The following is a 27,585-nucleotide window of genomic DNA, read 5'->3' as shown; positions in this document are numbered from 1 at the left end:
CAGAATAACAGGAGAAAATTAAACAAAGCTTTATAACACGTATACATGGGAGAGGCTCAGGCAACCTGAGCAACTTGCCAAAATGGCCGAAACCACCACTTAAATATCATCTTCAGCTAAAGACAAAGGATGATGTTAGGGGTTGGGGGGAGTCAGTTACAGGAGGTTACTAGACAAGTACAGTAAACAAGGATCAGGTTATTATGCAGATTTAAGTCCTTGCCTTCTGCACTGATAAGACTTTCTAGAGAAAAGGTCATCCGGCCTTCCTGGTACAGAGAGGGAGACACCCTTACAGATGGAGATTTCCTTTACGATGTAAATATTTCTTAACAAAGGGTAAGTAAACACTGCTTTTCAGAGTTTCTTTCCTGTCTGCAGTTTTTTTTAAAAGTAACCAGCCCAAAATATTCCTCATGCCGAAGAGACATATCTTGAGGTGGCCAATTCCAGTCCCCCACAAAGTCATGGACATTTGGATCAGAAGTAGTGAAACCGTGACTTAAATCTCATTTGATCCTACCAAAATCCTGCAAGGAAGCTCAGAGAGGGGTCAGTAATTATTCCAAGCTTCTAGAGCTAATAAATAATGGAACCAAAACTTGAACCTAGGTTTACTACTAAGTCAGACTTGTTTTAGTTTTCCAGTGTTGCTTAAACAGAAAATGAAGACTTTCGGATGCTTATAATTTAAAAAGAAAACTCCTAATTCTCTTTCCATCAAATTCCAATTTCCTATCCAGTTGAGGTCTGACGTATGGGAGGTTACTGAATGTTAACAACTAAGCAGAAACAAAATTAGGTCACCAGGCAACGCAGAGAAACCATGCTGTCCAGTCAGCAGTGTTTTTTCCCCCTCAAGGGTCCCTCCCTTGTGCGCAAGGCATCTTGGTAGTTGTAGTCTTGGGACATAGAGCCCCGTGGCTGGGGCGCTGACTCACTGGGACCCAATCAGCAGAGAGCTCTCCGCGCAGCGATTGGCTGGGAGTCAGCGGCCGCCCGCCCCGCGGCGCCGTGGCCTGGTGGCTATTCCCTGCAGCCCCCAGTCGGCGGAGTGTGGGTGCTCGCTGCGTTCCTGGGAGCCGTCCGAGATCCTGCAGTGCGGCCATGGCAGACCCGCAGCCCGCGTCCAGCGGCCTCACCGACGAGGCCGCCCTCAGCTGCTGCTCCGACCCAGACCCCAGCACCAAGGTGGGCGCAGAACCGAATTCTCTCGGTTCTCTCGGTTCCCGGGAGGGAGCAGATCCCCGGACTCAGCCGGGTCCGGCCCGAGCTGGATTCGAACCCCATCCGGCCGCCGCTCCCGCTCCGCCGGCCTTGGGAGTTGGGAGGGAAGAGTGCTGATGGTGTCTGGTGGGGGATCCATGAGAAGAGCCATTTGTTCGGGTTGTTTCAAAGACTGCGACCCCACTTGCATTAGCTTGTGTATTTGGGGACGGTAACTGGAGGCCACGGCTAAGCCAGGGTCAGATAGTTTGTCAGCGGTGTGCGTGTTCCCCAGGTCAATAGCCATGGCCGATAAGAAGAGCACTTTCAGAACTCCCAGTCCAGGTTCCAAGGTCCCTATCCACGCCGGCCCCTCCCGGCCGGGATCATTTTTCTGTAACTGCCCTGGCTCCAGGCTCAACTGCTCCAAACTAATTTGATCGCTCCGAGTTTAACCGCGCCCAGAATTTCGCTTTGGCCTGGCTTTTACGGTTCCTGACGGCCACACTTGTGCCCTCCCTGTGCCTGCTGGCCCCCAGGAGAGAGGACAGAATCATGGAGCTTAGGGAATCTGAGGGAATCTTAGAAATTCCTTCACCGACCCTCTCATTGCAGCTGAGACCCAGTAAGAGGAACGACTTGTTGCCTAGGATGGCGCTCATCCCTCCAGCTTGCTTAACCTGTCTCTACTAAGAGTCAGTGTAACTCACTCAGGTGTGGTGCCTCCGTGCTTTGTCACGATGAGACGCCGCGGCTGCTGGGGTGGGAGTCGGCGGCGGGGGGCGGGGGAGGGGGTCCTTCTAGTGTTCGCATCAGTGTCAGAAGACGCCTTTGTACTTATTCATTAAACTGGGGAATTTCTGAATTCTTTGAAGATTGAATATGTGCTTTATGTAGACCTCTAGAGAGGTCGATGACTTTGACCCGTGCTTTCGCTTTGCCTTCCGGGTGTAGACTCAGACGCCTCTAATTGCTAAAGCCTTTGACTAGCGCCTGGTTCTCAGCTTAGGAAGAATGTTAGTCACTGCAAAGTTGAGAGAATAAATAAATAAATATATGTTTCCTCTCACACTCATCTCACTTATATACCCTCTAATAGTAATACCTAGTTATTTCACATAAGTTGAGTCATTCAGTATAAATTAATTTCCCAGATAACTGGGGATTTTATGTACTGGGCAATTAAAAAAAAAAAGATTTGGGGGCTGGCCTCATGGCCGAGTGGTTAAGTTCACGTGCTCTGCCTCGGCAGCCTGTGGTTCCCTGGTTTGGATCCTGGGAGCAGACCTACACACCGCTCATCAGGCCATGCTGTGGCAGCATCCCACATAGAAGAACTAGAATGACTTACAACTAGGTACTGGGGCTTTGGGGGGGAAAAAAAGGAAAATTGGCAACAGATGTTAGCTCAGGGCCAATCTTCCTTGCCAAAATAAAAAACAAGCGGAAAAAAGATTTCAGGGAGATCTTTATAAAATATATTAAATACCCTTCCTTGCATTCTTAATTTACACTCCACAGTCTAAATTTCTCTTAGTGATTTGGAGTAATTATTTTTTGAGATCAGTAATTTTTGGCCCTTAAAATACCATGTAGGGGACATAAAATGGAATATGTAATAGCAGCTGGTATATAGTGAGTGTTCCAGGCCCTGGGTGGTGGTTTTAAGTACATCACTTAATTTAATCCTCACAACAACCCTATGAGGAAGGCATCATTATTATCTCCGTTTTACAGATAGGGAGACTCCAGCACAGAGGTGTTGAGTAACTTGCTTAGGGAGGACCCACACGCCCAGCCTCCATCCTATTCTTCTTTTGGAGTACTGACTCCAGTAGGAATTTTGGAACTTGATGGGAAGGAAAGTAAAAAACCTAAATGAGTTAAATTAAATACATATAGCTGATCACCTGCTATATGTAAAGAACGTGGTATGTTTGGAGGATACTGGCCTGAATAAGATGAGATCCCCTCACCAAACATACATCAACTCTAACATATGGTGGAACTGGGATTAATGTGCTATTGAAATTACAAAGCAGTCTGGGAGCACAGGAGGTAGACGTTTTGGAAGGTGGCGTCTGTGGTTTAGTGTATGCACAGGGTATTTGGAGTCTGAAGACTTGCTTTTGAATCCCCGCTTCTATCATTGGGTGCAGTGATCTTAGCAGGGCACTTGGGCTGAGTTTGTAAAAGAAGCATAAAGAGAGGTGTTATGAGGATAGCATTGTATCCATGTTTTCTAAACTATGAAAAGTGACACAATTCAAGGTTGTATTTCACCTGTGGGGATCAGGGAGTACATCAAGCAGAAGGTGGGGGTGGGACTACGCCTTGAAAGATGGGTGGGATTGCACAGTAGTACATGGGAGATGGAGGTACGTGGGAGGGCAGTGTAGGTGGGGGAACTATCTGAGACAAAATGTGGTGAGATGGCAGGAAGATGCAGTGCGGGGCACGTTCTGCAGAGGCGAGTCATGTGTTTTTGGTTGAAGTTCAGGTTATTTAAGCAGTGGAGCAGTACTGGAGAAGGCTGGAATGGTCGGCTGGAGCCACATCATGGGAGGAGCTTTGAATGGCACATCTAAGGAAGTTGGATTTTATATAGGTAGTGGGGAACCACTCAGAGATTCGAAGCATTCTGTAGAGTAGGTTGGAGGGATCCAAGCCTGGAGGTGATGAGGACACCTAAAAGGCTCTTCCAGAGGGTGAGATAAGTGATGAGGGCCTGGTTTGGAAAGGAGAGAGCAGTGGTGGTAGAAAGTCAAGTTGCTTGTTGATCATTTCACATCTTTGTCTGAAAGGCAGACCAAAGAAGGTATGGCTGTGCCACATCCTGGGCAGTCTTACTTGACTAACTTTCTTCATAAGGCCAAATGCTTCTTTTCCCAAGTGGCGATCTCCTGAAATTCATTCTTTTTACTATCTCTATCAGTGTCATTTGAAACAATAATTTGGAGTCCTGTCCCATTTGAGTGATAGGTGATGGGGTCAGGGAAAACTTTCAGTATTGGCGACACTTAAGCTGAGTTTTACCAAATACAAAGAGGGTAGCCAGGTAGAGTTGGGTGCAGGGGTAGGGGTAAGAAAGAATGGAAAGGAGGAAGGAAGAAGGACAATGGCCAGATGGATGGATGACTGTTCTAGGCAGACACAATCATAAAATATATATAAAAGCACAGTGACATCGAGAAATGATGCAGGGACCTACAAGTAATACAATGAGACTGAAGTTATAGGCAGTGAGAGTTGAAGGGAAGGTACACAAATAATCATTGGGATGCTCGGAGAAAATATGAGCACTCCTGTTATGTTCATTTGTTTTTCTCACCCTGTAAAGATTTCTGTTTGGTAAATTTATTTTAGAATATATGTTTTATTAATATATTTGTGTATATAATTAAAATAAATGTACATTTATTGGGGGTGCATGCTCTTTTTTTTTTTTTTTAACTGATAAGTGTATGAAATCAGAAACGTTTGAAATGACCAGTTAGGGGAATGGTGACAAAAGATCAAGTTAGAGAAGTATGCAGCAAGCACATGTGCTTGCTTTTGGGACTTTCTCCTAAAAGCTCTGAGGCATCACTGAAGGATTGATTTTTAACCCAGAAATGACACGGTTGGGTTTTCATTATAGGAAAATCACTCTGGATTGCATTTGGGTAAGCCTGCAAGAAGCAGAGATACCAGAGAGGCTGTGACGATTGTCCAGGCAGGAAGTAGTGAGGACATGAGCCAAGGTAGTGATCATTAGAAAGGAAAGGAGAAAGACTCCAGCGAGATTTAAGCATTCATGTTGATAGGACACTTGGATTAGATCACAGAGGAATGGAGAGGGAGGAGTCCAGGAAGACCCCAGCTGTCTGACTGGGGCTAACAAGGGATTCTAGAGGCATTCCCTGTTGGGAATATAGGAATATAGGAAGGAGTGTTTCTGTGGGCTGGAATGAATTTGATATTTTGAGCCTGGTGGAAATGATGCGTAGGCTGATGGAGATGTAAGTCCAGAGCTGAGGTTAGAGGTATGGGCTGGGGAATGCAGATTTGGGAATGAAAAGCAATATTTGGTAGTGTGAACTCTGGATGTATTTTATACTAGTAACAGTAAGAACAATAATAAGCGAAGTAGCTTGCTCTGGGCTGGGCACTATGCTAAGCACTTTCAAGCTTTATCCCATTTACTTTTCAACTCAACCTTAGGAGCTGAGAACTATAATTATCCCCATTTTAAATATGCAAAAACTGAGGTTCAAGAAAAGTGGTGATTTACTCAAGGTAACAGTGGTAGAACCAACATTTGAACCATATTGCCTCTGAAGGATTATGTCTCTCACACTTGTGTGTTTTTTCTCCCTTTGCATAAGATTTGAAAGGCCTCATGGTACTGAGGGCTTCTTGAGTTTTCCTGTGTCTCTTATCTGTTGTAAGAATAGACTGGCAGATGTGTTTACTAATATGACAGGTAACTTTTAAATTTAAAAGATTTTCCTGGGGGCTGGCCCCATGGCATAGTGGTTAAGTTTGATGTGCTCTGCTTCAGTAGCCCAGGTTTGCAGGTTTGGATCCTGGGCACAGACCTACACCACTTGTCAGCCATGCTGTGGCAGCGGCCCACATATAAAGTGGAGGAAGACTGGCACAGATGTTAGCTCAGGGTGAATCTTCCTCAAGCAAAAAGAGGAAGATTGGCAACAGATGTTAGCTCAGGGCGAATCTTCTTCAGCAAAAAAAAAAAAACAAACAACTTTTTGTTTCTTAGCTATTTCTATCTCCCTTTTCTGTAGGGTACGTATACTTGAAGTATGTTGTTGAGTGTTGAGTTACAGAGTGGAAAGGAAAGAAGCACGTGAAACCAACTTAGATAAGATAGAGTAAATGTAAAGGGAGTGGCTGAATTATTTTCAAGAATAATTTGTCACTTTCTGACATAGGTTGAGTCAGGGGAGTAATACTAGAAGGAGGAAGATAGCAAAGAAAGAAAAATCACACCATATTGTACATAAACTACATGCTCCAACTGTCGTATAGTAAAACAATCTTGTTCCCCTCAGATATGCGTGTATTTCCAAAAGGATCTTTTTCTGAAGGCAGTTGGGATTTTAAAAAGTCAAGAAAAAGCAAAACTTCCTCTGTTTTTGTTTTATAGGAGATAGAACGTCTAGGGGTAAAGCATTAAGCCCTTTGCCCTCTGGTGAGAATCTGACCTTTGGTTAACTCTAGCTCTGTTTCCCAGGAAACAATCAAAACTGGTGTTTGTTACTTGACAGTATTGCGTATGGTGAAATAACTTGATTGTTCAATGGCATCTGGAGAGGGAGAACTATAAATACCCAAGGGGAAGCTACAGCTTTGGGCTCCCCTCAATGCCGTAATCTTGTAACTGTCCCTCGTGGAGATTCTGGAAGCCATGCCTATGGAGTTGCTAATAGAGAGATTGGCTCCTGTGGTACCCAGAGCTTCTACACCAGGGGGAGTCCCACTCCTGCCCAGCATGGATCTTCCCCCTGCACCCGAGCTGTGTAGACTCCTTGAAGGACTCAGAGGAACGCCTCACGCAGCTCTGTTGGCGAGCGCTGTTCCCTGACTGTTAGCCTGCCAGCCTATGGTTGTCTTCTGAGTCTGGACCTTCAGTTGAGCCCTAAGACTCCCTGCTGGGGATGATGCAACACCTTTGAAAATTCACTGGGAGAGTTGATGGGCTCCAAAGGGAGTTGGCCACACTGTTATTAAGGCCAAAACACACACTTTAGGCCAAAGAAATTTTAAAATTTCTGAAAATTTGGCTAATGCAAGTTTGAAACTTCTCTTTTCTGAAGACTGAAGGTGACAGAGGCAAGAGAGATTTCAGTTTTGAGCAAGATAAAAGATATTTCACAAAGCTCCTTAGTAACAGTTCTAGAGAAATGAGTGTCTTCATTACTAGAAAGAGAATTTGAGAGGTGGAAACCCAAAGTCAAGCTACTTTTTTGCCATTGTTCTGGCTTTTTGACGATATTTGATTGATTCTGAAAGCAGATATATAGTAACCAAACATATCCTGTTGTTGGAGGCAATTGTATAAAATCCATTTGGGGACTAACTCTGGGAAGATGGAGTGCACATGCTTTTCCCTATTCCCCCTGCTAAATACAGCTAGAAACTCTAGACATTATATATAAAGCAAACGTGGATGACTCTGAAAAGTGGAGAGAAGGAAAATTGGCTAGGGACCTTGAGACCCTAGGAACAACATGGTGGTGAGTTTCCTGGGTTTTCTTTTTATCTCAGATAGCCCAGACTTGGAGCTAAAGAAGCTAGCAACCTGGAAATGCCAGTGGATGCAGACAAAGCCCATTGAAAGTCTGCCCTCTCTAGCACAGGACCAGGAAATAGGTAGTATTTCCTGACAAAACAGAAAACTTTTAGACAATAGTTGCTCTACTATACCAAACACCACAGAAAAACCTGGCCAAAGCCCCACCTATGCCAGCAAAGTCTGAGTGGAGAGCCTAATCTTCCACCCAACAGGCTATCGTGAGGTGCCCAGCTTCCCCCTGCCAGGGTGGTATCGGAGAAGGCTGAGTAGGGGGCCAGGACTTCAATCTTGCCAGGCAGTAACAAGCTTCCCCTCTTGCTGTATCAGTGGAGAAACATGGGAAACCTGAAATTCCACCCCAACCCAGCAATAGAAATATTTTGAGCTAACTATAAATGGGAGAGAGTAAAGGTATGTAAAGAGAGGTAAGGTTTTGCACTTCACACCAGCTGATAAAATGATGACACCAAGTGACTGTGATAAGTTACTTATATATAATGGAATACCTACAGCAACCACTAAAAACAGCTATACAAAGAGTACATGCAAAAATACTATAGAGAAGTCAAAATGGAAGTATAAAAAAATGTTCCAGTGACCCACAAGAAGGCGAAGAATAAGAGAAAAAACAGAAATAAATAAAATGGCCAACATAAACCCTAGTATTTCAATAATTACACCAATTAAGACAGAAATTGGCAAAATGGATTTAAAAACATGCCCCGACTTACCTATATATGAAGTGATGGATGTTAAACTTACTGTGGTAACCATTTCACAACATATGTAAGTCAAGTCATTATGCTGTATACCTAAAACTTATATAGTACTGTATGTCAATTATATCTCAATAAAACTGAAAAAAAAAATATGCCCCAACCATATGAAACTCACTTCAAATATAATGACAGAGGCAAGTGCTTTTAAAAGTAAAAGGATAGAAAAATATATATTATGCAAATATTAATCAAAAGAAAGCAGGAGTGGCTATACAGGCATATCTTGGAGATACTGCGGGTTTGGTTCCAGTCCACCACAATAAAGCAAATATCGCAATAAAGTGAGTCACATGAATTATTTGGTTTCCCATTGCATATAAAAGTTATGTGTACACTATACTGTAGTCTGTTAAGTGTGCAGTAGCATTATGTCTAAAAAAAAGGTATATACTTTTATTGAAAAATATTTTATTGCTAAAAAATGCTAACCATTATCTGAGCCTTCAGCAAGTGGTAATCTTTGCTGGTGGAGGGTTTTGTAAAAAATGCAATATCTGTAGAGCACAATAAAGCAAAACGCAGTAGAGTGAGGTATGCCTGTATCCTCATATCAAAGTAGATGCTAGAGCAAAGAAAATTATCATAGATAGAGAAGTATGTTATATAATGATAAAAGGGTCAGTTAACCAAGAAGACGTAGCAGTCCTAAATGTGTGTGCACCAAATAACATAGCTGCAAAAATACGTGAGGCAAGAGGCCAGCCTGGTGGCACAGCGGTGAAGTTCATGCGTTCCTCTTTGGTGGCTCGGGGTTTGCTGGTTCAGATCCCGAGTGCAGATCTACGCACCACTTGGCAAGCCATGCTGTGGCAGGCGTCCCACATATAAAAAAAAAAAGTAGAGGAAGATGGGCATGGATGTTAGCTCAGGGCCAGTCTTCCTCAGCAAAAAGAGGAGGATTGGTGGCAGATGTTCGCTCAGGGCTAATTTTCCTCAAAAAAATATATATATATATGAAGCAAAAACTGATATAATGGAAAGGTGGAATAGACTAATCCACAGGTATAGTTGGAGACTTCAGTACTCCTCTCTCAACAATTGATAGAGCTAGACAGAAAATTAGCAGAGATATAGACAAATTCAGCAACACTATCAACAAGTAAGATCTAATCAACACTTACAGAACACGCCAGCCGGTAAGAACAGAATACACTTTTTTTCCCAGTGCCCACAGAACATATACCAAGAGAGACCATGTCTTGGGCTCTAAAACCAACTTCAACAAATTTAAAATAATTGAAATTGTACAGAGTATGTTCTCCGACCACAATAGAATCAAGATTTCTGCTACTAGACATCAGTAGCAGAAACATAGCAGGAAAATCTCCAAACACGAGGAAACTAAATAACACATTTCTAAATAATCCATGGATCAAGAGGAAGTCTCAAGAAATTTTAAAAAATACATTGAATGAACATGAAAAAAGAATCTCAGCTAAGACAGTGCTAAGAGGGAAATTCATAGCACTAAGTGCATGCATTAGAAAAGAGGAGAAGTCTCAGATCAGTGATTTAAGTTTCCTCCGCAGGAACCTAGAAAAAGAAGTGCAAAATAACCCAAAGGAAGCAGAGGGTAGGCAATAATAAAGAGCAGATATCAATGAAATTGAAAAAAAAAATAGAGAAAATCAATGAAACAGAGTTGGTTCTTTGAAAAAACCAATAAGGTTGACAGACTTGTAGCAAGACTGACAAAAAAAGAGAAAAGACACAAATTACCAATTTTGGGAATGAAAAAGGGGATACCACTATAGACTCTTCAGAGATCAGAAAGATAAGGGAATACTAAAAAAACCTCCATGTAAATAAATTTGACAGGAAGTGAACCAATTCCTTGAAAAACACAAAGTACTGTAACTTAGCCAATATGAAATAAATAATTTGAATAGCTCCATAACATAAGGAAATCGAGTTCATACTTAATAATCTTCCAAAAAAGATGTCTCCTGGCCTAGATGATTTCACTGGAGAATTCTTCCAAACAGAAGAATTAACAGCAATTCTACAGAATTCCTTCAATAAAATTGAAGAAGAGAGAATATTTCCCATTTTATAAAGCTGGTATTACCCTAATACCAAAACCAGATGAAGACACTACAAAAAAAGAAAACTACAGACCAGTGTCCTTCGTGAATATAGATGTAAAAATCCTTGACAAAATGTTAGCAAATAGACTTCGGCAATATATAAAAAAAATTACATACCATGACCAAGTGGAGTTTATTCCGGGTATGCTAGGCTGGTTCAGTATTCAAAAATCAGTCAAAGTAGTTCACCGCTTAGGAGGCTGAAGAAGAAAAATCACATGATCATATTAATTGATGCAGAAAAAGCATTTGACAAAATTGTACACCATTCATGATTAAAACATTTTTTTCTTCAGAACCAATAAGAATGGGGGAATTTCTTCAACTTGATAAAGAGCATCTCTAAACAGCTTACAGCTAACATACTTAGTGGTGATGCTTTCTCCCTAATTTTGGGGAACAAGGCAAGGGTGTCTTTTCTCACCATTCTTATTCAACATAGTGCTGGAAGTTCTAGCCAGTGGAGGAAGGCAAAAAAAGGAAATAAAAGTCATACAGATTGGAAAGAAGAACTAAAACTCCCTTTTTACAGATAACATTATTGTCTACATAGGAAATCCTAAGGAACCTACAAAAAAACTCCTGTAGAACTAATAAGTGAGTTCAGCAAGGTCGCAGGATACAAGATAAACATAACAAAAATCAACTGTATTTCTATATACTAGCAAAGAACAAATGAGCACCAAGATTAAAAATACAATACCATTTACAATTGCTCAACAAAATTGAATACTTAGGTATAAATCTTAAACATGTACAGGACTTGTATGCTGAAAATTACAGTGCTGATAAAAGAAATCATGGAAGATCTAAGTAAATGGAGAGACATACCACGTTCATGATTGGAAGACAAACCATAGTAAAGATGTCAATTCTCCACAAATTGATACACATGTGTAACACAATCCCTATCAAAGCCTTTTTTAGATATAGGCAAGATTATCCTAAAATTTATATTGAAGGCAAAGAAACTAGAATAACTCACTTTTGAAAAGAGTAAAGTGGAAGGAATCCGTCTACCTGATTTTAAGACTTACTCTATAGCTATAGTAATCACTACTCTTGGTATGGGCTGAGAGAGAGACACAGATCAGTGAACAGAATAGAGAACCCAGAAATAGACCCACACAAATATGCCCAACGTATTTTTGACAAAGATACAATAGCAGTTCAGTGAAGAAGGGATAGCCTTTTCACGAAATGGCGCTGGAGCAATTGGACATCCATAGGTAAAAAATGAAGCTCTACCTAGGTTTCACATCGTATACAAAAAAATCCGTTTAGAGGTGATCAAAAGGACCTTGACCCTTTGGTTCACGTCCCTGCCCCACCTTTATAGTTTTGTCAGGATTGTATTGTAGGCACAGAGGACATGCACTAGAAACATCCTTGATTGTACCTTTAAAGGTTTTTCATAGTAGTTTTGAGTTAATTAAATTTGGAGAATGACCCCCAAAAGCCTAATTATTTCTATTATTCTTCCTTTTTATAACGCAAAGGAGCGAATCTTTGTGACCTAGCACCCGTCCCAGAAAAGCCAAAGATAGTTTAGGCTTACAAGACATCTCACTTTTCTTTTTTTATGACTTCTTTCATTTTTTTGTGTGTATGTGTGAGGAAGATTGGCCTGAAGCTAACACCTATTGCCAATCTTCCTCTTTTATTTTTGTCTCCCCAAACCCCCAGTACATAGTTGTATATCCTGGTTGTAAATCCTTTTAGTTCTTCTGTGTGGAATGCTGCCGCGGCATGGCTTGACGAGCGGTGTGTGGGTCCATGCCCAGGATTCGAGCTGGTGAACCCTGGGCCACCAGAGCAGAATGTGTTTAATCATTCAGCCACAGGGCTGGCCCCAAGACATCTCACTTTTATTGTTCCGAATTTAGAGCATGATAAGGGAAAGACAAAGTTAAGAATTGTTTGATAAGACAAGGCATGAATGTGTCTTAACTTTTAAACACAAGATATATTTATTTTAAACAATATTTTAGAACCATAGCAATAAACAGTAATTTTTAGGAACTTTTTTTAAAAAAGGGACTTTTTCTTAAGATCGTTCATGTGTTTACCAGAGTTAGATGATTTTGGTGATAAAAAGAAAACTCTTAGCATTGAACAATTTGATCGTTTTGTAAAAAGCAAGTCCTCCTTTTTTTTTAGGTCGTCCAAATAACACTTTTGCAGCAAAGGAGTTATAAGCCTATTTTTTATGAATAAATGCACTAAAATTGAACATACCTTTAATTTTTTTGCCATGTCTAGACTTTTCTTTTCTAAAGATTAAAAATGGTATCAGAGATTATATTACCTCTATACCTTTACTTGGAAATAATCAGTCTGCTCATCATATTGAGTCATCTCAGTCAGAAAAATGGTCTATCTTTACAACTTTTCTTTCTTTTCCCACTATCTTTTTCCAGCTTCATTGATGTATAATTGACATAAAACATTGTGTAAGTTAAGGGTGTGCGACGTGGTGGTTTAATATGTGTATATATTGTGAAATGACTACCACAATAAGGTTAGTTAATGCGTCTGTTAGTTGCCTTTTCTGTGTGTATGTGGTGACAACTTTAAGACCTACTCTCTTAGCAGCTCTCAAGTATACAATACAGTATTGTGAACTACGTATGGACTTTTTAAAGTTGATTTTAATATTCTTTTATATGTATTTAGATAGCTATAATACATAGCTATGTGAATAGATAAACTTAAAGACTTTAACATTACTTTTAAGATGCAATTAATCTTAATAGTATATTAAATAAAACAAGTATACATATATGTATTCTTTTTAAACTTATACTTGTGTGTATGTCTCCATGCCATTTAATATACTTCTAAAGCAGCATTTTAAGTGTCTTCATAATATTCTATTAAGCCGTGTCATAAATTATCTAACTCTTCCTTCATTGTTGGAGGCAGTTAAGCCAAGGTGGTTAAAAAAACTGACTTTGGAACCAAACTGCTTGGGCTGGAGTTTTTTCTCTACCACTTACTCTCTTAGCAGTAGAATAAGGATGGTAATAATACATATCTTATAGGGTTGTTGTGAAGATTATATGAGTTAATTTCTGTAAGTCACTTAGAATGGTATCTGGCACATAGTTATTGTGTAAGTGTTGTGATGAATGTCTTTGTATACAAATCTTTGTCAGAGTTTCTGATTATTTCCTGAGATAGATTTTTATAAGGAGAACATCTTGGTCAGAGTATGAACTCTTAGACTCTTGAGATCCAAATTGCTTTCCAGGAAGATTGTAGGATAGGGATGGGCTAGGCATGGGATAGGCAGGGTTGTTGAACTTGTTTTACAATACTTGGCACAGTATCTACAGGAAAAAATAATTCTGTGCCTAAGGTACATGGATTTGACTGTAGCCTTTATAGACCACAAAAGTAATAATAAAGTCCTTTGTAGTCTAGAAATACTAATGCTGGTACTAGAAAGATGTTGAAGAGATGAAACACAACTGTGACCAATGTATCATTGGTGGAATGGTAAACTGGGTCATTACAGAACAGATTTTGAAAGGTAGTTTTTAGATTTTATACCTTTTCTTTCTTTCTTTCTTTCTTTTTTTTAACTGCGGAAGAGACCAGTAACGTTGGATGCAGCTTGATTGGAAAGAAAAATCTAGTGAAAGTTCATGTACTCACTCAGCAAGTATTTATTGGGTACCTACTCTGCAGGTTCTGTTCCGAGATATATCAGTGAACAGAACAAACAGCCCTGCCCTTCTGGGGCTTGTGTTCTAATGGGGGAAGAAAACAATGAAAGATAAATATAGTAAATAGCATATTAAAAGGTGACAGGTGCTTTGGAAAAAGAACATGAAAAAATGAGATAAGGTAAGGGGATTGGAGTGGAGAGTTACAATTTTAAATAAAGTGGTCAGGTAAGGCCTCTTTGAGTGGATGACATTGAGCAAAGAGTTAAAAAAAGATTAGGAGAAGTAGCTCTGGGGAAAGAGCATTATTCCAGCAGAGGAGCTGTTGGTGCAAAGGTCCTAAACTGGAACACGGCGAAGTTCAGTGAACTCTTCTGAAGACGGCAGTGAAGCAGAGTGAGGGGGTGGGAGGAGAGGTCAGGGGGGCGACAGGGGCCAGTCCTAGTGGGCCACCGTGAGGACTTTGCATTTCACTCAGAGTGGAATGGGGAGCCTTCTCAGGGGCTTTTGAGCAGAAGAGTGACGTGATCTGAATTAACTTTTTAAAGGACCGCTGGGAATAGATTGTAGGGGGCGAAGGGAGAGAGAGGGCTACCAGCCAGCCTGGGTGGGAGGTAGAGCTAGCGGCGGGGGGGGGGGGGGGGCGAGAGAAGTGTAGAGGTGAAGAATTTAGAGAAATTAGCTGGGGGCTGTGTGTCCAGGAAAGGAGAGCTTTGCTAATAGAATTGGCAACTAATAGCTTAATGGTGAAGGAGGAGACTAAAAAACTCATTAAAAAAGTAAAAAACAGAAGTTCCAGGGACAATCTCAATCTAGGAACAAGTAGAACTAAATGCACCAGGAGCTCCTGTATTACATCGTAAGACAATGATTGATTTTTATAGAAACGTCCTTGAATCATCAAAATAAGGTTAAATTCTGTACATTTTTAAGGCAGATAAGTAGATGGCTGATGTTTTCTTTACGCAGTAGTATTTAACATTTTCAGATAGTTTTAGTCATTTGAAAAACCTGTGCGTAGATTGCAACCTACCTCACCAAAATTATGGACTTCCATTGAGATGTGTTAGTTTTCTATTGCTAGTAAGTGGCCTAAAACAACACAAATTTATTACTTGATGGTTTTGTAGGTTAGAAGTCTGACATGGGTCTCACTGGGCTGAAACAAGGTATTGACAGGGCTGCATTCCTTACTGGAGGCCCTGGGGGAAAGTCTGCTTCCAAACCCATTCAGGTTATTGGTTGAATTCAGTTCCTTTCAGTTGTAGGACAGAGGTCCCAGTTTCTTTGCTGGCTGTCATTCCTTGCTCATGCGACCCTACATTTCCAAGCCAGCACTGGCACATTGACTCCTCACTCTTGGAATCCCTCTGACTGCCTCTCTGCCACACCTCTCTTCTGCCTTCTTTTCTCATCTCTCTCTGTCTCTCGGCCTTCCTCTTCTGCTTTTAACATCTCACGTGATTACATTGAACCCACCTGGATAATCTTCCATTTTAATGTTAGTAAGTTAGTAAGCTGATTAGCAACCTTAGTTTCATTTGCAGAGTTCTTCACAGCAGTATCTAGTGTTTGATAGAATAAGCAGGAACATCTTTAGAATTTAGTCCTTGCCTGCAACTCCTTCCAGGGACCTTAATGCACTGGCTACGCACCAAGTCGGTGTGAGGAGGGCAGCTGTCACCCATGCGGCCTGCCAGCTCCAGCTTTTCTAATCCCCTATGGTGGGGCCTGAAAGATCACGTGTAGGATTTTGGCCTGGAGCCGCCTCCTCAAGCAAATACTGTAACTGACAGAGAAGCAGCAGCCACTCGTCTTAGCCGGGAGAAGGGAATATTTGCTGTTTTTGTAGTGTTCTTGTATACGTAGTGCCTTGAAACCCATGCTTTGTCTTAATCTGCTTAACCAAGAATGTGAAGTGGAATTTTATTTTGATCTCACTTCATTGCAGTCAGAGAGACTGTGTAGCAGTTATTTTCAACAGGAGAAAACCAAAGCCAGTTGTCAGAGCCATGCTGGGGCCTGGATGTCAGGAGCTGCTCTTCTCCTTTTCAGCTGCTTGCTGAAACCATGACCTTTGGAAGTGTAGCACTTGACTGAGAAAAGCAATCCAAATATTCTAGAAACATGTAACTTCAGAGCCAGTTGCCGTATGTGTGATTATAAGCTGTGAAGGAAGAATTAAGTTATTATATTCATTAAGATCAGTTTATTAAGATAAGGTAGTTTTTAGGCTAGTTTTGTTTTAAATAGAATGTTAATGCTTAAAATAAGAGTACATTTTGATTACTTAAAAGTTTAGCAAAATAGAAAAATATCATATCCTAGTGATGCTGATTGAATAAAATATATTTGTATTTTATATGATGTGATTTATAGGGGAGAGATGTCTGTGTGGCTGCCAAGAGAGAGTTCAGAATTTTCAGGCCTGTTGTGTCAAGTCCATGGATATAACAAGAATAAAAATCTGTTAGGAAGCACAGATTTAGTTAAGACTCATGATCTGAAAGGTACCTATGGGAGAAGGAGACCTGAACTTAGAATCAGAGGGCTAGGGCAATTAATTTAATCACCCTGATGGTTTTTCTCATCTATGAAATGGGGATATTAATGCCTGTAGATAGTAATGCCTCACAGTTGTACCTAATGGGGGCAAAGCTCTAGACAATGTATTATTATTAATGCTAATAATAATCTTCTCTCCATGAATTAAAGTACTGTCTACCTTTTTATCAATCAAGTCAAACCTTCTGTTTCCTGATTTGTAAATTGGACAGTTTCACAATGGTGTTAGAGACAGTAACATTTTACTCTTTTGTTTATTTAGGAACCTAGAATCTAGTGAGTAACTCCTTGCTTACCAATAAATTGTTCTGGAAGGGCGTTTATGCATTCGTTCAACGAATTTTACAGTGACTGACCTCTTTATTTGTAATGTCATTGTCTAGTTAAGTCACCCGAAAGCAGATGGGAGAAAAGAGTTGGAATGCAAGCAGTTTATTTGGGAGGTAGTGAAAGAAAGCTCCTAGGAGCGGGGAAGGGAGGCAATAAAAAGTGTGTAAGATTGGATTACCAGTGGGGGCAACTCGGCTTCAGTCCTGCTGGGAAGCTTCTAAGGGGCTGTGTGGAACATGCCTCAGAATTGTCTCACCAAGGGTCAAGGAAGCCAGGTTTTTTATCCACTGTTGGTTGACGGTCATTCCTGGGGTCTACACTCTCTGGCACTTTGGACATGCCCCACACAGGGATCTGCTCTTGTGACCAGAAAACACCCTTGGGGAGAGAGCCATGGGAAATTGTAGGTGCTGAGGATGAGAACTGTTTCCAGGTGGTTTCAATGGTAGGCTGAGGGGACAAAGTTGCTTTCTTCTTAAACTTTGTGTTACAGTGGCGGACTCTTTGTATCTTGTTACAGAAATAACAATTAATGTTGGTAACAAATGGTAAAAGTTGTTTAATACATACTGTTTGTCCTTAGGATTTTCTGTTACAGCAGACCATGCTGCGCATTAAGGATCCTAAGAAATCACTGGATTTTTATACTAGAATTCTTGGAATGACGTAAGTAAACTATTTATTGGCACTTGTAATGTTTAAATACATAGCTTTGCAAATATAGGGAATGTTTTCAGATCCATTTTATATGGATTAAAGTTCGCTTCAAAAGTCACAAAAGTCCTTTTGGCCAGGAGTCTGAGATTAGGCTTGACTGGCTTCTGTCAAGTTCCTCTCCTCTGACGTTGGTCTTAGCAGTATCTTTCTGAATGCCATGTCTGACCAGGCAAGGGAAACAAAAGAAAACATAAACAAATGGGACTACATCAAACTAAAAAGTTTCTGCACATCAAAGGAAATCATCAACAAAACGAAAAGACAACCTAACAATTGGGAGACGATATTTACAAATCATATATCTGATAAGGGGTTAATATCCAAACTATATAAAGAACTCATACAACTCAACAACAACAACAAAAAACTCCATTAAAAAATGGGCAGAGGATCTAAACAGACATTTTTCCAAAGAAGACATACAGATGGCCACCAAGCACATGAAAAGATGTTCAACATCACTAATTATTAGGGAAATGCAAATCAAAACCACAATGAGATACTGCCTCACACCTGTCAGAATGGCTGTAATTAACAAGACAAGAAATAATAAGTGTTGGAGAGGATGTGGAGGAAAGGGAACCCTTATACACTGCTGGTGGGAATGTAAACTGGTACAGCCACTATGGAAAATGGTATGGAGAGTCCTCAAAAAATTAAACATAGATACAGCTAGGATATACAATCATGCACTGAGGGGCTTTGTGGAAGAAAAAAGAAAAAGAGGAAGATTGGCAGCAGATGTTAGCTAGATGTTAGGGCAAATCCTTCTCTGCAAAAAAATTTACAAATAGAAATACTACATGATCCAGCTATTCCACTTCTGGGTATTTATCCAAAGAACATGAAAATACTAATTTGAAAAGATATATGCACCCCTATATTCATTGCAGCATTATTCACAATAGCCAAGACTTGGAAACAACCTAAGTGTCTGTCAATGGATGAATGGATAAAGAAGATGTGGTTGTATATATACAATGGAATATTACTCAGGCATAAAATAGATGAGATCATGCTATTTGCAACAACATAGATGGACCTTGAGGGTATTGTGCTAAGTGAAATAAGTCAGATGGAGAAATCCAAATACCATATGATTTCACTCATGTGGTAGGTAAACAACAACAAGCAATCAGAGATACAGAGAATAGATTGGTGGTTAACAGAGGGAGAGGAGAGGGCAAAAGGGGTAAAGGGGCACATTTGTATGGTGACGGATGGCACCTAGACTTTTGGTGGTGAACACAATGTAGTCTATACAGAAGTCAAAATATAGTACTGTGCACTGAAATTTATATGTTTTAAGCCAATATTACCTCAATAAAAAAAGAAAAAATTCCTCTCCTCTATCTCAACCGGTCTCACTGGGCAACAAGACATCAGTACTTGGATTTTCTCTAACTCCCTTCTCTTCCAGAGCTGCCAGTTAAATCCTTAATGTGTCCAGACCCTTTTGATGTTATGGCCACTTTTAGCCTTTGTTTATTTTTCTTGATTTGTTTCCCTAAATAGCATGAGATCTTTTTGTTTGTTTTTGGTAATATAGATACAAAAAGAATGCAATTTAATTTAATTTACTGCCTAGATAACCTCCATTGACAGTGAGAGAAAAATTTAAGTAATACAGCATGTCTATATTTAGAAAATCTAACGAATTGAGAAAAATACAAAATGAAAAGTGATAGCCTCCCTCTCCCAATCTTTTTCCCTAAAGACAACCGTTGTTAACAGTTTCTTGTAATTCTTCCCAGAAAAAGTAGTTTTGCTTATATCTATGGCATATTTAAAGGACAGAAGGAAAACAAATTGATTGAACCCTTGTTATTTGCCCGAGACTTTACATGGTGTTTCATTCGGTCTTCACAATAGGCATATGAGGTAGCTTATATCCCCATTTTACAGATGAGGGAAGAAAACAAAGCTCAAAAACATCAAGTTACTGGCCCCGAATCCCACAGTGGGCATGTGGCAGAGCTGGAACTGAATCCAGGTCTGATTGACGCCAGCGTTGACCTTCTTTTCAAAGAGCCCCCAAAGAGGGTGCAGCTTGACGTTATACTGAAAGAGATGCTCGGCTGAGGAAGGCATGTCACAGCAGGTGCGCGCGCCAGTTCCCATCCGACTGGGCTGCAAGGCCTGTGCAGTCTGCGTTGGTAGGTGCAGGCATAGTTTTCCGTGACTGGAGTATTTGAGGCGTTTGGTACTTTATTGTAACCATGTTAGAGTCAATCTTGTTTGTGATAAGTAATGCATAGATCTTACTGGGCCAAGGCATATTACACAGCAGTGATAATTAAAAGATTCGGACTGAACTCTAGAAACTTCCATTTACTATGCTTCAACCATTTCCTCTTAATGATTATGAGTGCGGTCATCTTTGAGCATTTAATCGTCAAAGATCTAACGAAAATTGTATGCTTCCTCGTTCTACCCTACTTCTTACAAAATAATCTTATACTCTTTAAACTCACTTTATAGGCCATAACATCACTTATCTTTCTTAAAACCTCAAGATTAGTAATTCACTCTTTCTCTCATATCAGTTGCTCCTTTTCCACTGGCTTCTTCCCCTCAACCTACAAAAAAGCTTGAGTCTTCTCTATTCTAGGATAGTTCTTGTCCTCTGCTCCTACCCTCCTTCCCGTCATCACCCACCCTCTATGTGGGGAGACCACGCTTGCTATTTCACTTGTTCACTTCTCTTTCTCTGCCACTCCAGGGCAGTCCAGCTTCTGCCCCAAGCTGCTGAAATTGCCCTCACAGAAACTTTCCGTATCTAGTGACCTCAGTCTTAATCCTGTTTGACCTTTTTGCCGTATTTGATGCTGTTAACCACTTTCTTTTGACATTCATGTCTTCTGTGATATTAATCTATTCTTCCTTCCCTCTTACCATCTATCCTCAATTTCTTTTCCTAGGAGTTTGGCATAGTAAAAACCCAATAAATTTATTTAACTGAATGCCATATATCTAAAAGAACAATAAGGTAATACATTATATTTTTCACTAAATATAAAATTTTCTTTTGAAGATACTTCTGCCATTTATGAACAAGTACTATAATTCCAGCTAAATTTCATTATATTTAGAGAATTGGTGAGTTATAAAAATTTGCTTTTTTAAAAAATGTTTTATTTCACTGATATTTACAGATGAGTAAGTTTTTTAATGAGATTTTTTCATTGCTTTCCCCCTGCTTTTCTTATTAAAATAGCCTCACTACATAAGCTCTCATTCTTAGTAGAACTTGAATATTGTCACATTGATTTTAGTATGATTCAACCTTTCCTGTTATTAATTGATTCATACTTCTTGTTGTTTAATTTCAGGCTACTCCAAAAATTAGATTTTCCCACTATGAAATTTTCACTCTTTTTCCTGGCTTATGAGGATAAAAATGACATCCCAAAAGATAAAGATGAAAAAGTAGCATGGGTATTCTCCAGAAAAGCTACACTTGAATTGACACAGTAAGTTATCAGTTTTTATCTTTTTATATATTCTGCATTTTTTAAAGCTCGCTTTTTAAAGCTTTTTTCCTTTACCTTCCAGCTTCATTCAAACCACGTCCGCCTAATCAGTTTGCATTTGTAACAAATATGTTTGTTTTTTTAATGGATCTTTTGGTCTTTGTATTGTTCTTGGCATGGGTAGGGCAAGTGAGATCATTTGCCTTTTAGATAGAGAATATAAGACTAAAATGGCAAGATATTTGCCAAACTGTAGCTAATGAATGTTTAGGTACTACAACCAAGGTCTTCATAATTTCAACATTTAAAAGAGTTGAAATAGGGATTGCCCTTTCTTTTTTATTCTTTATGTTGTTCCTGTGCGCTCCTTAACAACTAACAAAAGAGCATTTATTTCAGGGTGTGTGATTGCAAACAGCTCTGGAATCAGACAGACCTAAATCTGCGTCTTGGCTCTGATGATAGCTCTGGGACCCTGAACAAGTTCTGTCACCTCCTTAAGTGGCAGTCTCATTTATAAAATGGAGACTCAAAACTAGCCCATGGAGCTGTTTTGAGAATTTAATGAACTATCAAGTACTTAGCACAGTAAATGATAGTTGCTATTATCATTATTGTTCTCAGCCAGATGCCTGGTTTTACTGTCTCCTTAGTCTTAAAATCATCCTTTGCGGGTTTGCCCTTTCTATTGTTGAAAACTTTATACAGTAGCAGAGATTACACCAAGTATATTAAGTAGTATATATACATGGTAAGATTTCAAAGACAGATTGTTGCAACTTTCTTTCAGAATAGCTGTTCAACAGGTCACTTGTAATTTTGTTTTCCCGCCTTTTGTAGCAACTGGGGCACTGAAGATGATGAGACTCAGAGTTACCACAGTGGCAATTCAGACCCTCGAGGATTTGGTATGTTTGCCTATTTGTATGTAATGTTTATAGATTTGTGTGATTTTGCATTGTGTACTTATTTATGATTTTAATAAATCTAAAACATTAAGTATAATCAACTTATTAGGAGTGTGGTTATTTTCTTAACAGATTGAACTATATGTGAGCAAATATTGGGCTTATTTTAAATAATTTATAATTCAGAGCAACTAATTAATTTATTTTACCCAGCCAGTTAGACTTAGATTCTTGTTCTTTAATATACAGTATTACAGGTTTTGAACCTTAATTCAGTCTGTTTTTGGGTGCTTTATGTTTTGAAATAAACTGGTTTTGGAAGCCACTTGTGGCACACGGAGACCCCGTTATAATTATTTATGATTATTTCTTCCTTCTCTCTGCTGTATTTTGGGGGTCACCTAAGGTCACATTGGAATTGCTGTTCCTGATGTACGCGGTGCTTGTAAAAGATTTGAAGAACTGGGAGTCAAATTTGTGAAGAAACCCGATGATGGTGAGTCTGCTCCTTGTTTTCTTCAGGCTTGTCTTTAGCTACATCACATTTATAAGCAAGTAACTTTGAAGACGTCTACTTCAACCAGCTTAAGGAAAGAAGGGAAATTCCTGGAAGAATACCTGGGTCTCTTAGGAAACTGAAAGACAGCAACTAGGTGGCTTCACTAGGGACTAGACACAGGGTCTGGAGAGCCATCTAGGCTCCCTCCCACCCTTCAAGTCTACCACTTCCTCTCATTGGCCACCAGCTTTCACTGTCTCAGGGATAGCTAGTCACCCAAACATCAGTTCTTTAAAGTCTATTTTATCTCCTATTAATATAACTACACCCAAACTCTTCAGTTAATAATTGCCTAATATTTTTTTTCATCCTTTTACAACCTTTGCATGTCCTTATGTTTTAGGTACGTCTCTTAAAGTAGTATATATCTAGATTTTGTTGGATTTATGTGTATTACAGTTATTTTACTTAGATCTGTTTCTGCTGTCATAATTTATTTCAGTTTCCATTTGAAACATTTCACTGTTTCATTTTAATCCTTTCTTTTCTTTTTTTTTCATTGAAAACATTTGATAACCAAATATCCTCCTCAGTAAGAAACGAACTTGCTCCCCTTTGCTCTCATCATGTTACTATGACCCAGACTGGGATGTTATTGATTTATTTTTCCTTTTTCTTTGGCCTTGGCTTTTTTTTTTTAAAGGTAATAAATAGGTCAAGGTATTTGGTCACCTTTGGTCCATATATCTCTTGCAGCATCTTTTGGATTTTTCTGTCCTTTTATTAAGTACCTCAACCAAAACTGTTTCCACAGGGTCTGAGAGGCAGGGCTTCTAGGCTTTGGATGCTGAGAACCATGCCTTTATATGTGGATGACAGTTTGGAGAACATAAAATCTTAGATTTATGTTTCTTCAGTCTTGAAAATACAACTCCATTGTCCTATTTTATTTCCCACCCATTGTTGCTGTTGAAAAATTTCCTGTCTGATTCTTGTTCCTTTGTATATTGTCTTCTGTTTTGTTCTGGAAGCGTTTTATATTTGTTATTTCTTTGTCCTTGCCTTCTTTCAGGGTTTTTCCAGAACTGGCATACTAATTAGCTAGTTTTTTCTCAGATGTATCCGTTCTGATAGTCATCTTTTGTGTTTTCATCTATTGTGTTATTAATTTCAGCTATTAGAATTTTGATCCCTAATTTTTGTTTGGTTCCTTTAGTATTTTCTTGTTCCTGTTTCATAGTGGTTATATTTCATATTCTTCATCACTTTTATATTTTTTACTAGTTCTTGGTCATTGGTTTAATATTTGTTCTTATGTTTGAATCTGTAGTTCATTGTTTGTTTTATGTTATGTTCCTAAATTTTTCGTTATTTTGGTCTCAGAGGGTTTTTTTCACTGCACCTATTAGCTGTTTCCATCCATCAGGCAATGTGAATGGGGAGAAGGCCAGGCCTCAGTCCTTAACGACCCTGATGATCTCAGGAAGGTGGATTGGGTAGAGATGTCTAGGCACCTGAAAATGAGAGTTAGACACTTCACGTTCTGCAGAGCAGCTCTTCAGGTCAAATCTTCCCCTTTGTCCCTCAGGAAGAAGCAGTGTTAGTAGGAGACACTTCTGAGATTGTCATGCCCTGACCCTGGCTGTGTGGGAAGTGAGGGCTGGGGGAGATCAGTTGGTTCCCACCTGTTTTTCTCAGTTCCTCACAGGCACAAGGCTTCTGCACTGCCCTTATTTACTCTGAGGACATCTGAACCAGTAGTTTGAACCCCGCCCCGCAGTGTGTGTGTGGGGGGGGTAGGTGCTGATGCCCAAGGCACTAGAGGAGCCAGAGCCAAACTAACAAAACTTCTGTTTATTCTCCCACAGCCATGATGGAATGCCTTTGGGTCCAGGCCAACATTCCACATAGGCCAGGTTAAAACAGTTACCTGTCTCAGCCCCACTTTCCTCTCCCCAGCCATCACCCCAGGGGTTTCTTACTTTTTTTTTTTTTTTCCCATTTTCCATCTGTGTTCTTTTGGGGTTGATCTTGGGGAAAGGAGCCAGAGATAGGAGTCAAACTAATTCAGCATCTTGGTCCCAAAGTAAATTTCTGAGCTCACATTTTTCCATTTAAGCAAGCAGCGCTACTGCTAGGCCTACTCACCTCTCAATCCCACTTATGAATTCCTGGGCAAAAGACTTGGATTGGCACAGCTCGGGTTATGTAGAATAGTGTTTAAAGGGTTCATATGACCCAAGCATCTGGGTCTTTTGGCTGTGTGAGTAAGCCATACTACCTGCTCCTGTGAGCACCTCCCTGTTTTCTTTTTTCTCTTTAAAATAATGTCTGTGACTACGTAACTGGTAGCATGAAGTGATATAGTGCAGGTGAAGTGAATACCTGCTACCTAGAAGATGCAGTCAGTCCCACAGTCTGTTTCAGGAGAGTTGGTCTCCAGCTCTGTTCAGAAGATAAAATGTTAGTCATTCTGAAAAATATGCATTTGGGCAACACCGATAATAAAATGGTTTAAAGTTAAAACTATAAACAAAATAATTTACTTCATTAAAATGCAAATTTGAATCAATAAAAAACATTTTAAATTTTTAAGTTTTTTAAAAGGCTTTTCAATAATGAAAATCATTTTATTTTATAGGTAAAATGAAAGGCCTGGCATTTATTCAAGATCCTGATGGCTACTGGATTGAGATTTTGAATCCTAACAGCATGATAACTATTATTTAGTTCTGTGAGAATACTGTTTTGAGATTTCAGTGAAGACATTGTGGGAGGTAAAAAAGGACACAGTGGGATTCAAGATATTCAGATAACAGAAGCATCTGGGATTGGTGGATCTTTGTCCCAATTCAAATTATTTTTAAGTCCATTTCCCTTTCCCATTTCAGCTATGTTTTTCACCTAACTGTTCAGTCATTCTAGTTTTAAAGTAGTGCTTTGTCTTATGTCCTTGAATGTAGTTGTATAACTTTACTTTTTTAGGTAATAATTAGAACAGTTCCCTTCAGAAAATGCATTTGCCCTCTATGTCCTAAATATGATTTCTCTACAAGTCTGCCTTTGAATCATCATTTTTTTAAAAAAACATTTAAAATGTTTTTGTTGTAGTTACCTTCTGGGGTTTCACTTCCTCAGAAATAACTTTTCACAACAGAAAGTAAAGAACACTGAACAAAAATGAATTTCATGTGTACTTCAAATAGTATAAAGTGTTTATTTTACAAAAGAGAAGGTACTCTTGGGAGCAATTCAGAATCACGCTGACAAAGATGCTGACAGAAAAACTAATTTCTTCTTATTTACAAAGTACTTTCGACATTCAAGGACTAACCTGTTTTGGTATGGGGAGGAGGATGGGAATACTGGGTATGCAGACACTAGAGTAGGCTGTCACATACTTTATCTCATTTAATCCTCCCAACTATCCTATGAGAAAGAAAGCAGGCTAGACATGTAAAATAACTTTAATGAATTGAAGGCAATATAAATAGGCTCAAGCACTCAAGATCTCATCATCATTTTTAGTATTTAAACTGTACCTAAAGATCAACACGTCACAACACCTCCTTCACTAGTCGCCTGTTGTGAAAACCTTCAGTGAGTTTGAGCATCGTCCTCTCGGCTGTCGCGCCTGAGTACCACTGAGCGAAGCAGTGGAGGAAGTCTGTAGCATCCAGCTGCGCTGGGGATGCCTGGCTGTTCCCGCACGAGTGGTGCTTGTTACTTGCGAAGAGCTCCTACCCCAAGGCCTTCCAGGTGCCAGTGATCGTTTAGGATAAATTATGTTCAGTGATAACCTACGTTGGTTATCAGACATCAGCTCAGTGGTCTTCCCTGCCACGATTGACGTTTGATGGGTTTTAAAAGTCCAGACTGGTTTTGCAAATCTCTTATGGCCCAGAGAATAAGAACATCCAGTTTGTGGTTCAACTACATTTAGATTTTCTGTAGACTCTAGTGGAAGACCTTTGGGTAGGCCCTGCCACCCATGCGTACACTGCTAGAAGCACTTTACGTTTCCTTTTTGGATGGAATGGATTAATGTGAGCAATTCAAACAAATAGCAGTACTTACAGACTGAAATAAAATAAAGTTTTAAATAAGACTATGTTTAATTTGTAAACTTCCATCCAGTATGTTCTTTCTTAAAAACAAATAAGGCTGCCCTCAGGGAGTACTGCAAGGATTTGAAGGGGCTTGCAGGCCCATTCTGAACTGGAAATAGTTGGAATTCTGTGCACCCTGCAAAGCAGATAATTTCTATGGATAAGGAAGTATGGGAAAGGTGAGAAGAAAAAAGTAAATAAGGAATAAAGGTTTGTGATAGAAAAAGTGTGGAAAAGACCAGATATCCAAAGGTGAGTTGTGGGAACCAATGAAGACCAATTTCACATGTTGGGTACTAGAATTATCAAATGGGAAGGTTATTAGATTCATAAATTCAGTCACTTAAACCTTTTCTCCATGCAAAGAAGCCTTTTCTTCTTGCTAAGTAAAATTTGCCAAAGGACAGCCCTTGCTTATTCCTTAAATTCATTCCTTTAGTCATTGGAAAACTACATATTGTGTCACCAGGCTTTGCTAGAGATTAGGACAAATTCACTTGCAAATTAACTTACCTGAGAAGTGGTATAAAAGAGTGAAGTAGAGCGCACGAAGCTTTCCTGTTTTCCGCAATTGGACAGCAACACTATGCAACTTACTGTCAATGTAAAATAAATCACTCACCCATGAGCCCTGCACAGCTAAGCCTGGGCCTCAGTTATAATGCAAGTGGTTTGAATTAGGAGCTGATGGCTTCCCTTCACAGCATTCTGACCAGGATTGTGCACAGTGTATATAAATATTCCTTGGCAACACAACTGCTTGTGAAGGTCATTTGAGTAAGGATGCTTGCTGCCAGCGATAAGAAAAGACCCAACTGTATCAGATGTAACAAGCACTTCAGAGGTTCTAGAATGGGTTGATAGATGGTTCAGAGATATCAAGAACCCTGGTTTCCTTCTCTCTCCCCCAGCCTGTCAAGTGTTTTCTTTTTGGGCTAATAAT

At 39.7% G+C, this 27,585-nt stretch overlaps 1 protein-coding gene across 1 annotated transcript; it reads left to right on the top strand.

The window, feature by feature from the left end:
- The first annotated feature begins 905 nt into the window (after window positions 1-905).
- Window positions 906-26,639, top strand: GLO1 (glyoxalase I). Its single transcript, XM_001500488.6, has 6 exons — window positions 906-1,191; window positions 17,520-17,602; window positions 20,986-21,126; window positions 21,967-22,034; window positions 22,441-22,530; window positions 25,175-26,639. The coding sequence occupies exons 1-6, from the start codon at window positions 1,108-1,110 to the stop codon at window positions 25,261-25,263; spliced, it is 555 nt and encodes a 184-aa protein (XP_001500538.1). The 5' UTR covers window positions 906-1,107; the 3' UTR covers window positions 25,264-26,639.
- The last annotated feature ends 946 nt before the right edge of the window (window positions 26,640-27,585 follow it).

This window comes from Equus caballus, chromosome 20 (genome assembly GCF_041296265.1).
Source record: "Equus caballus isolate H_3958 breed thoroughbred chromosome 20, TB-T2T, whole genome shotgun sequence".
Lineage (NCBI taxonomy): Eukaryota > Metazoa > Chordata > Mammalia > Perissodactyla > Equidae > Equus > Equus caballus.
This window is presented reverse-complemented; position numbering and strand designations above follow the sequence as displayed.

Coding starts and splice junctions, on each gene's coding strand:
- GLO1 (XM_001500488.6), top strand. CDS start 1,108: ATGGCAGACCCGCAGCCCGCGTCCAGCGGCCTCACCGACGAGGCCGCC. Junction 1,192..17,519: donor ACCCAGACCCCAGCACCAAG/GTGGGCGCAGAA, acceptor GTTTGTCCTTAG/GATTTTCTGTTACAGCAGAC. Junction 22,531..25,174: donor TGTGAAGAAACCCGATGATG/GTGAGTCTGCTC, acceptor TTTATTTTATAG/GTAAAATGAAAGGCCTGGCA.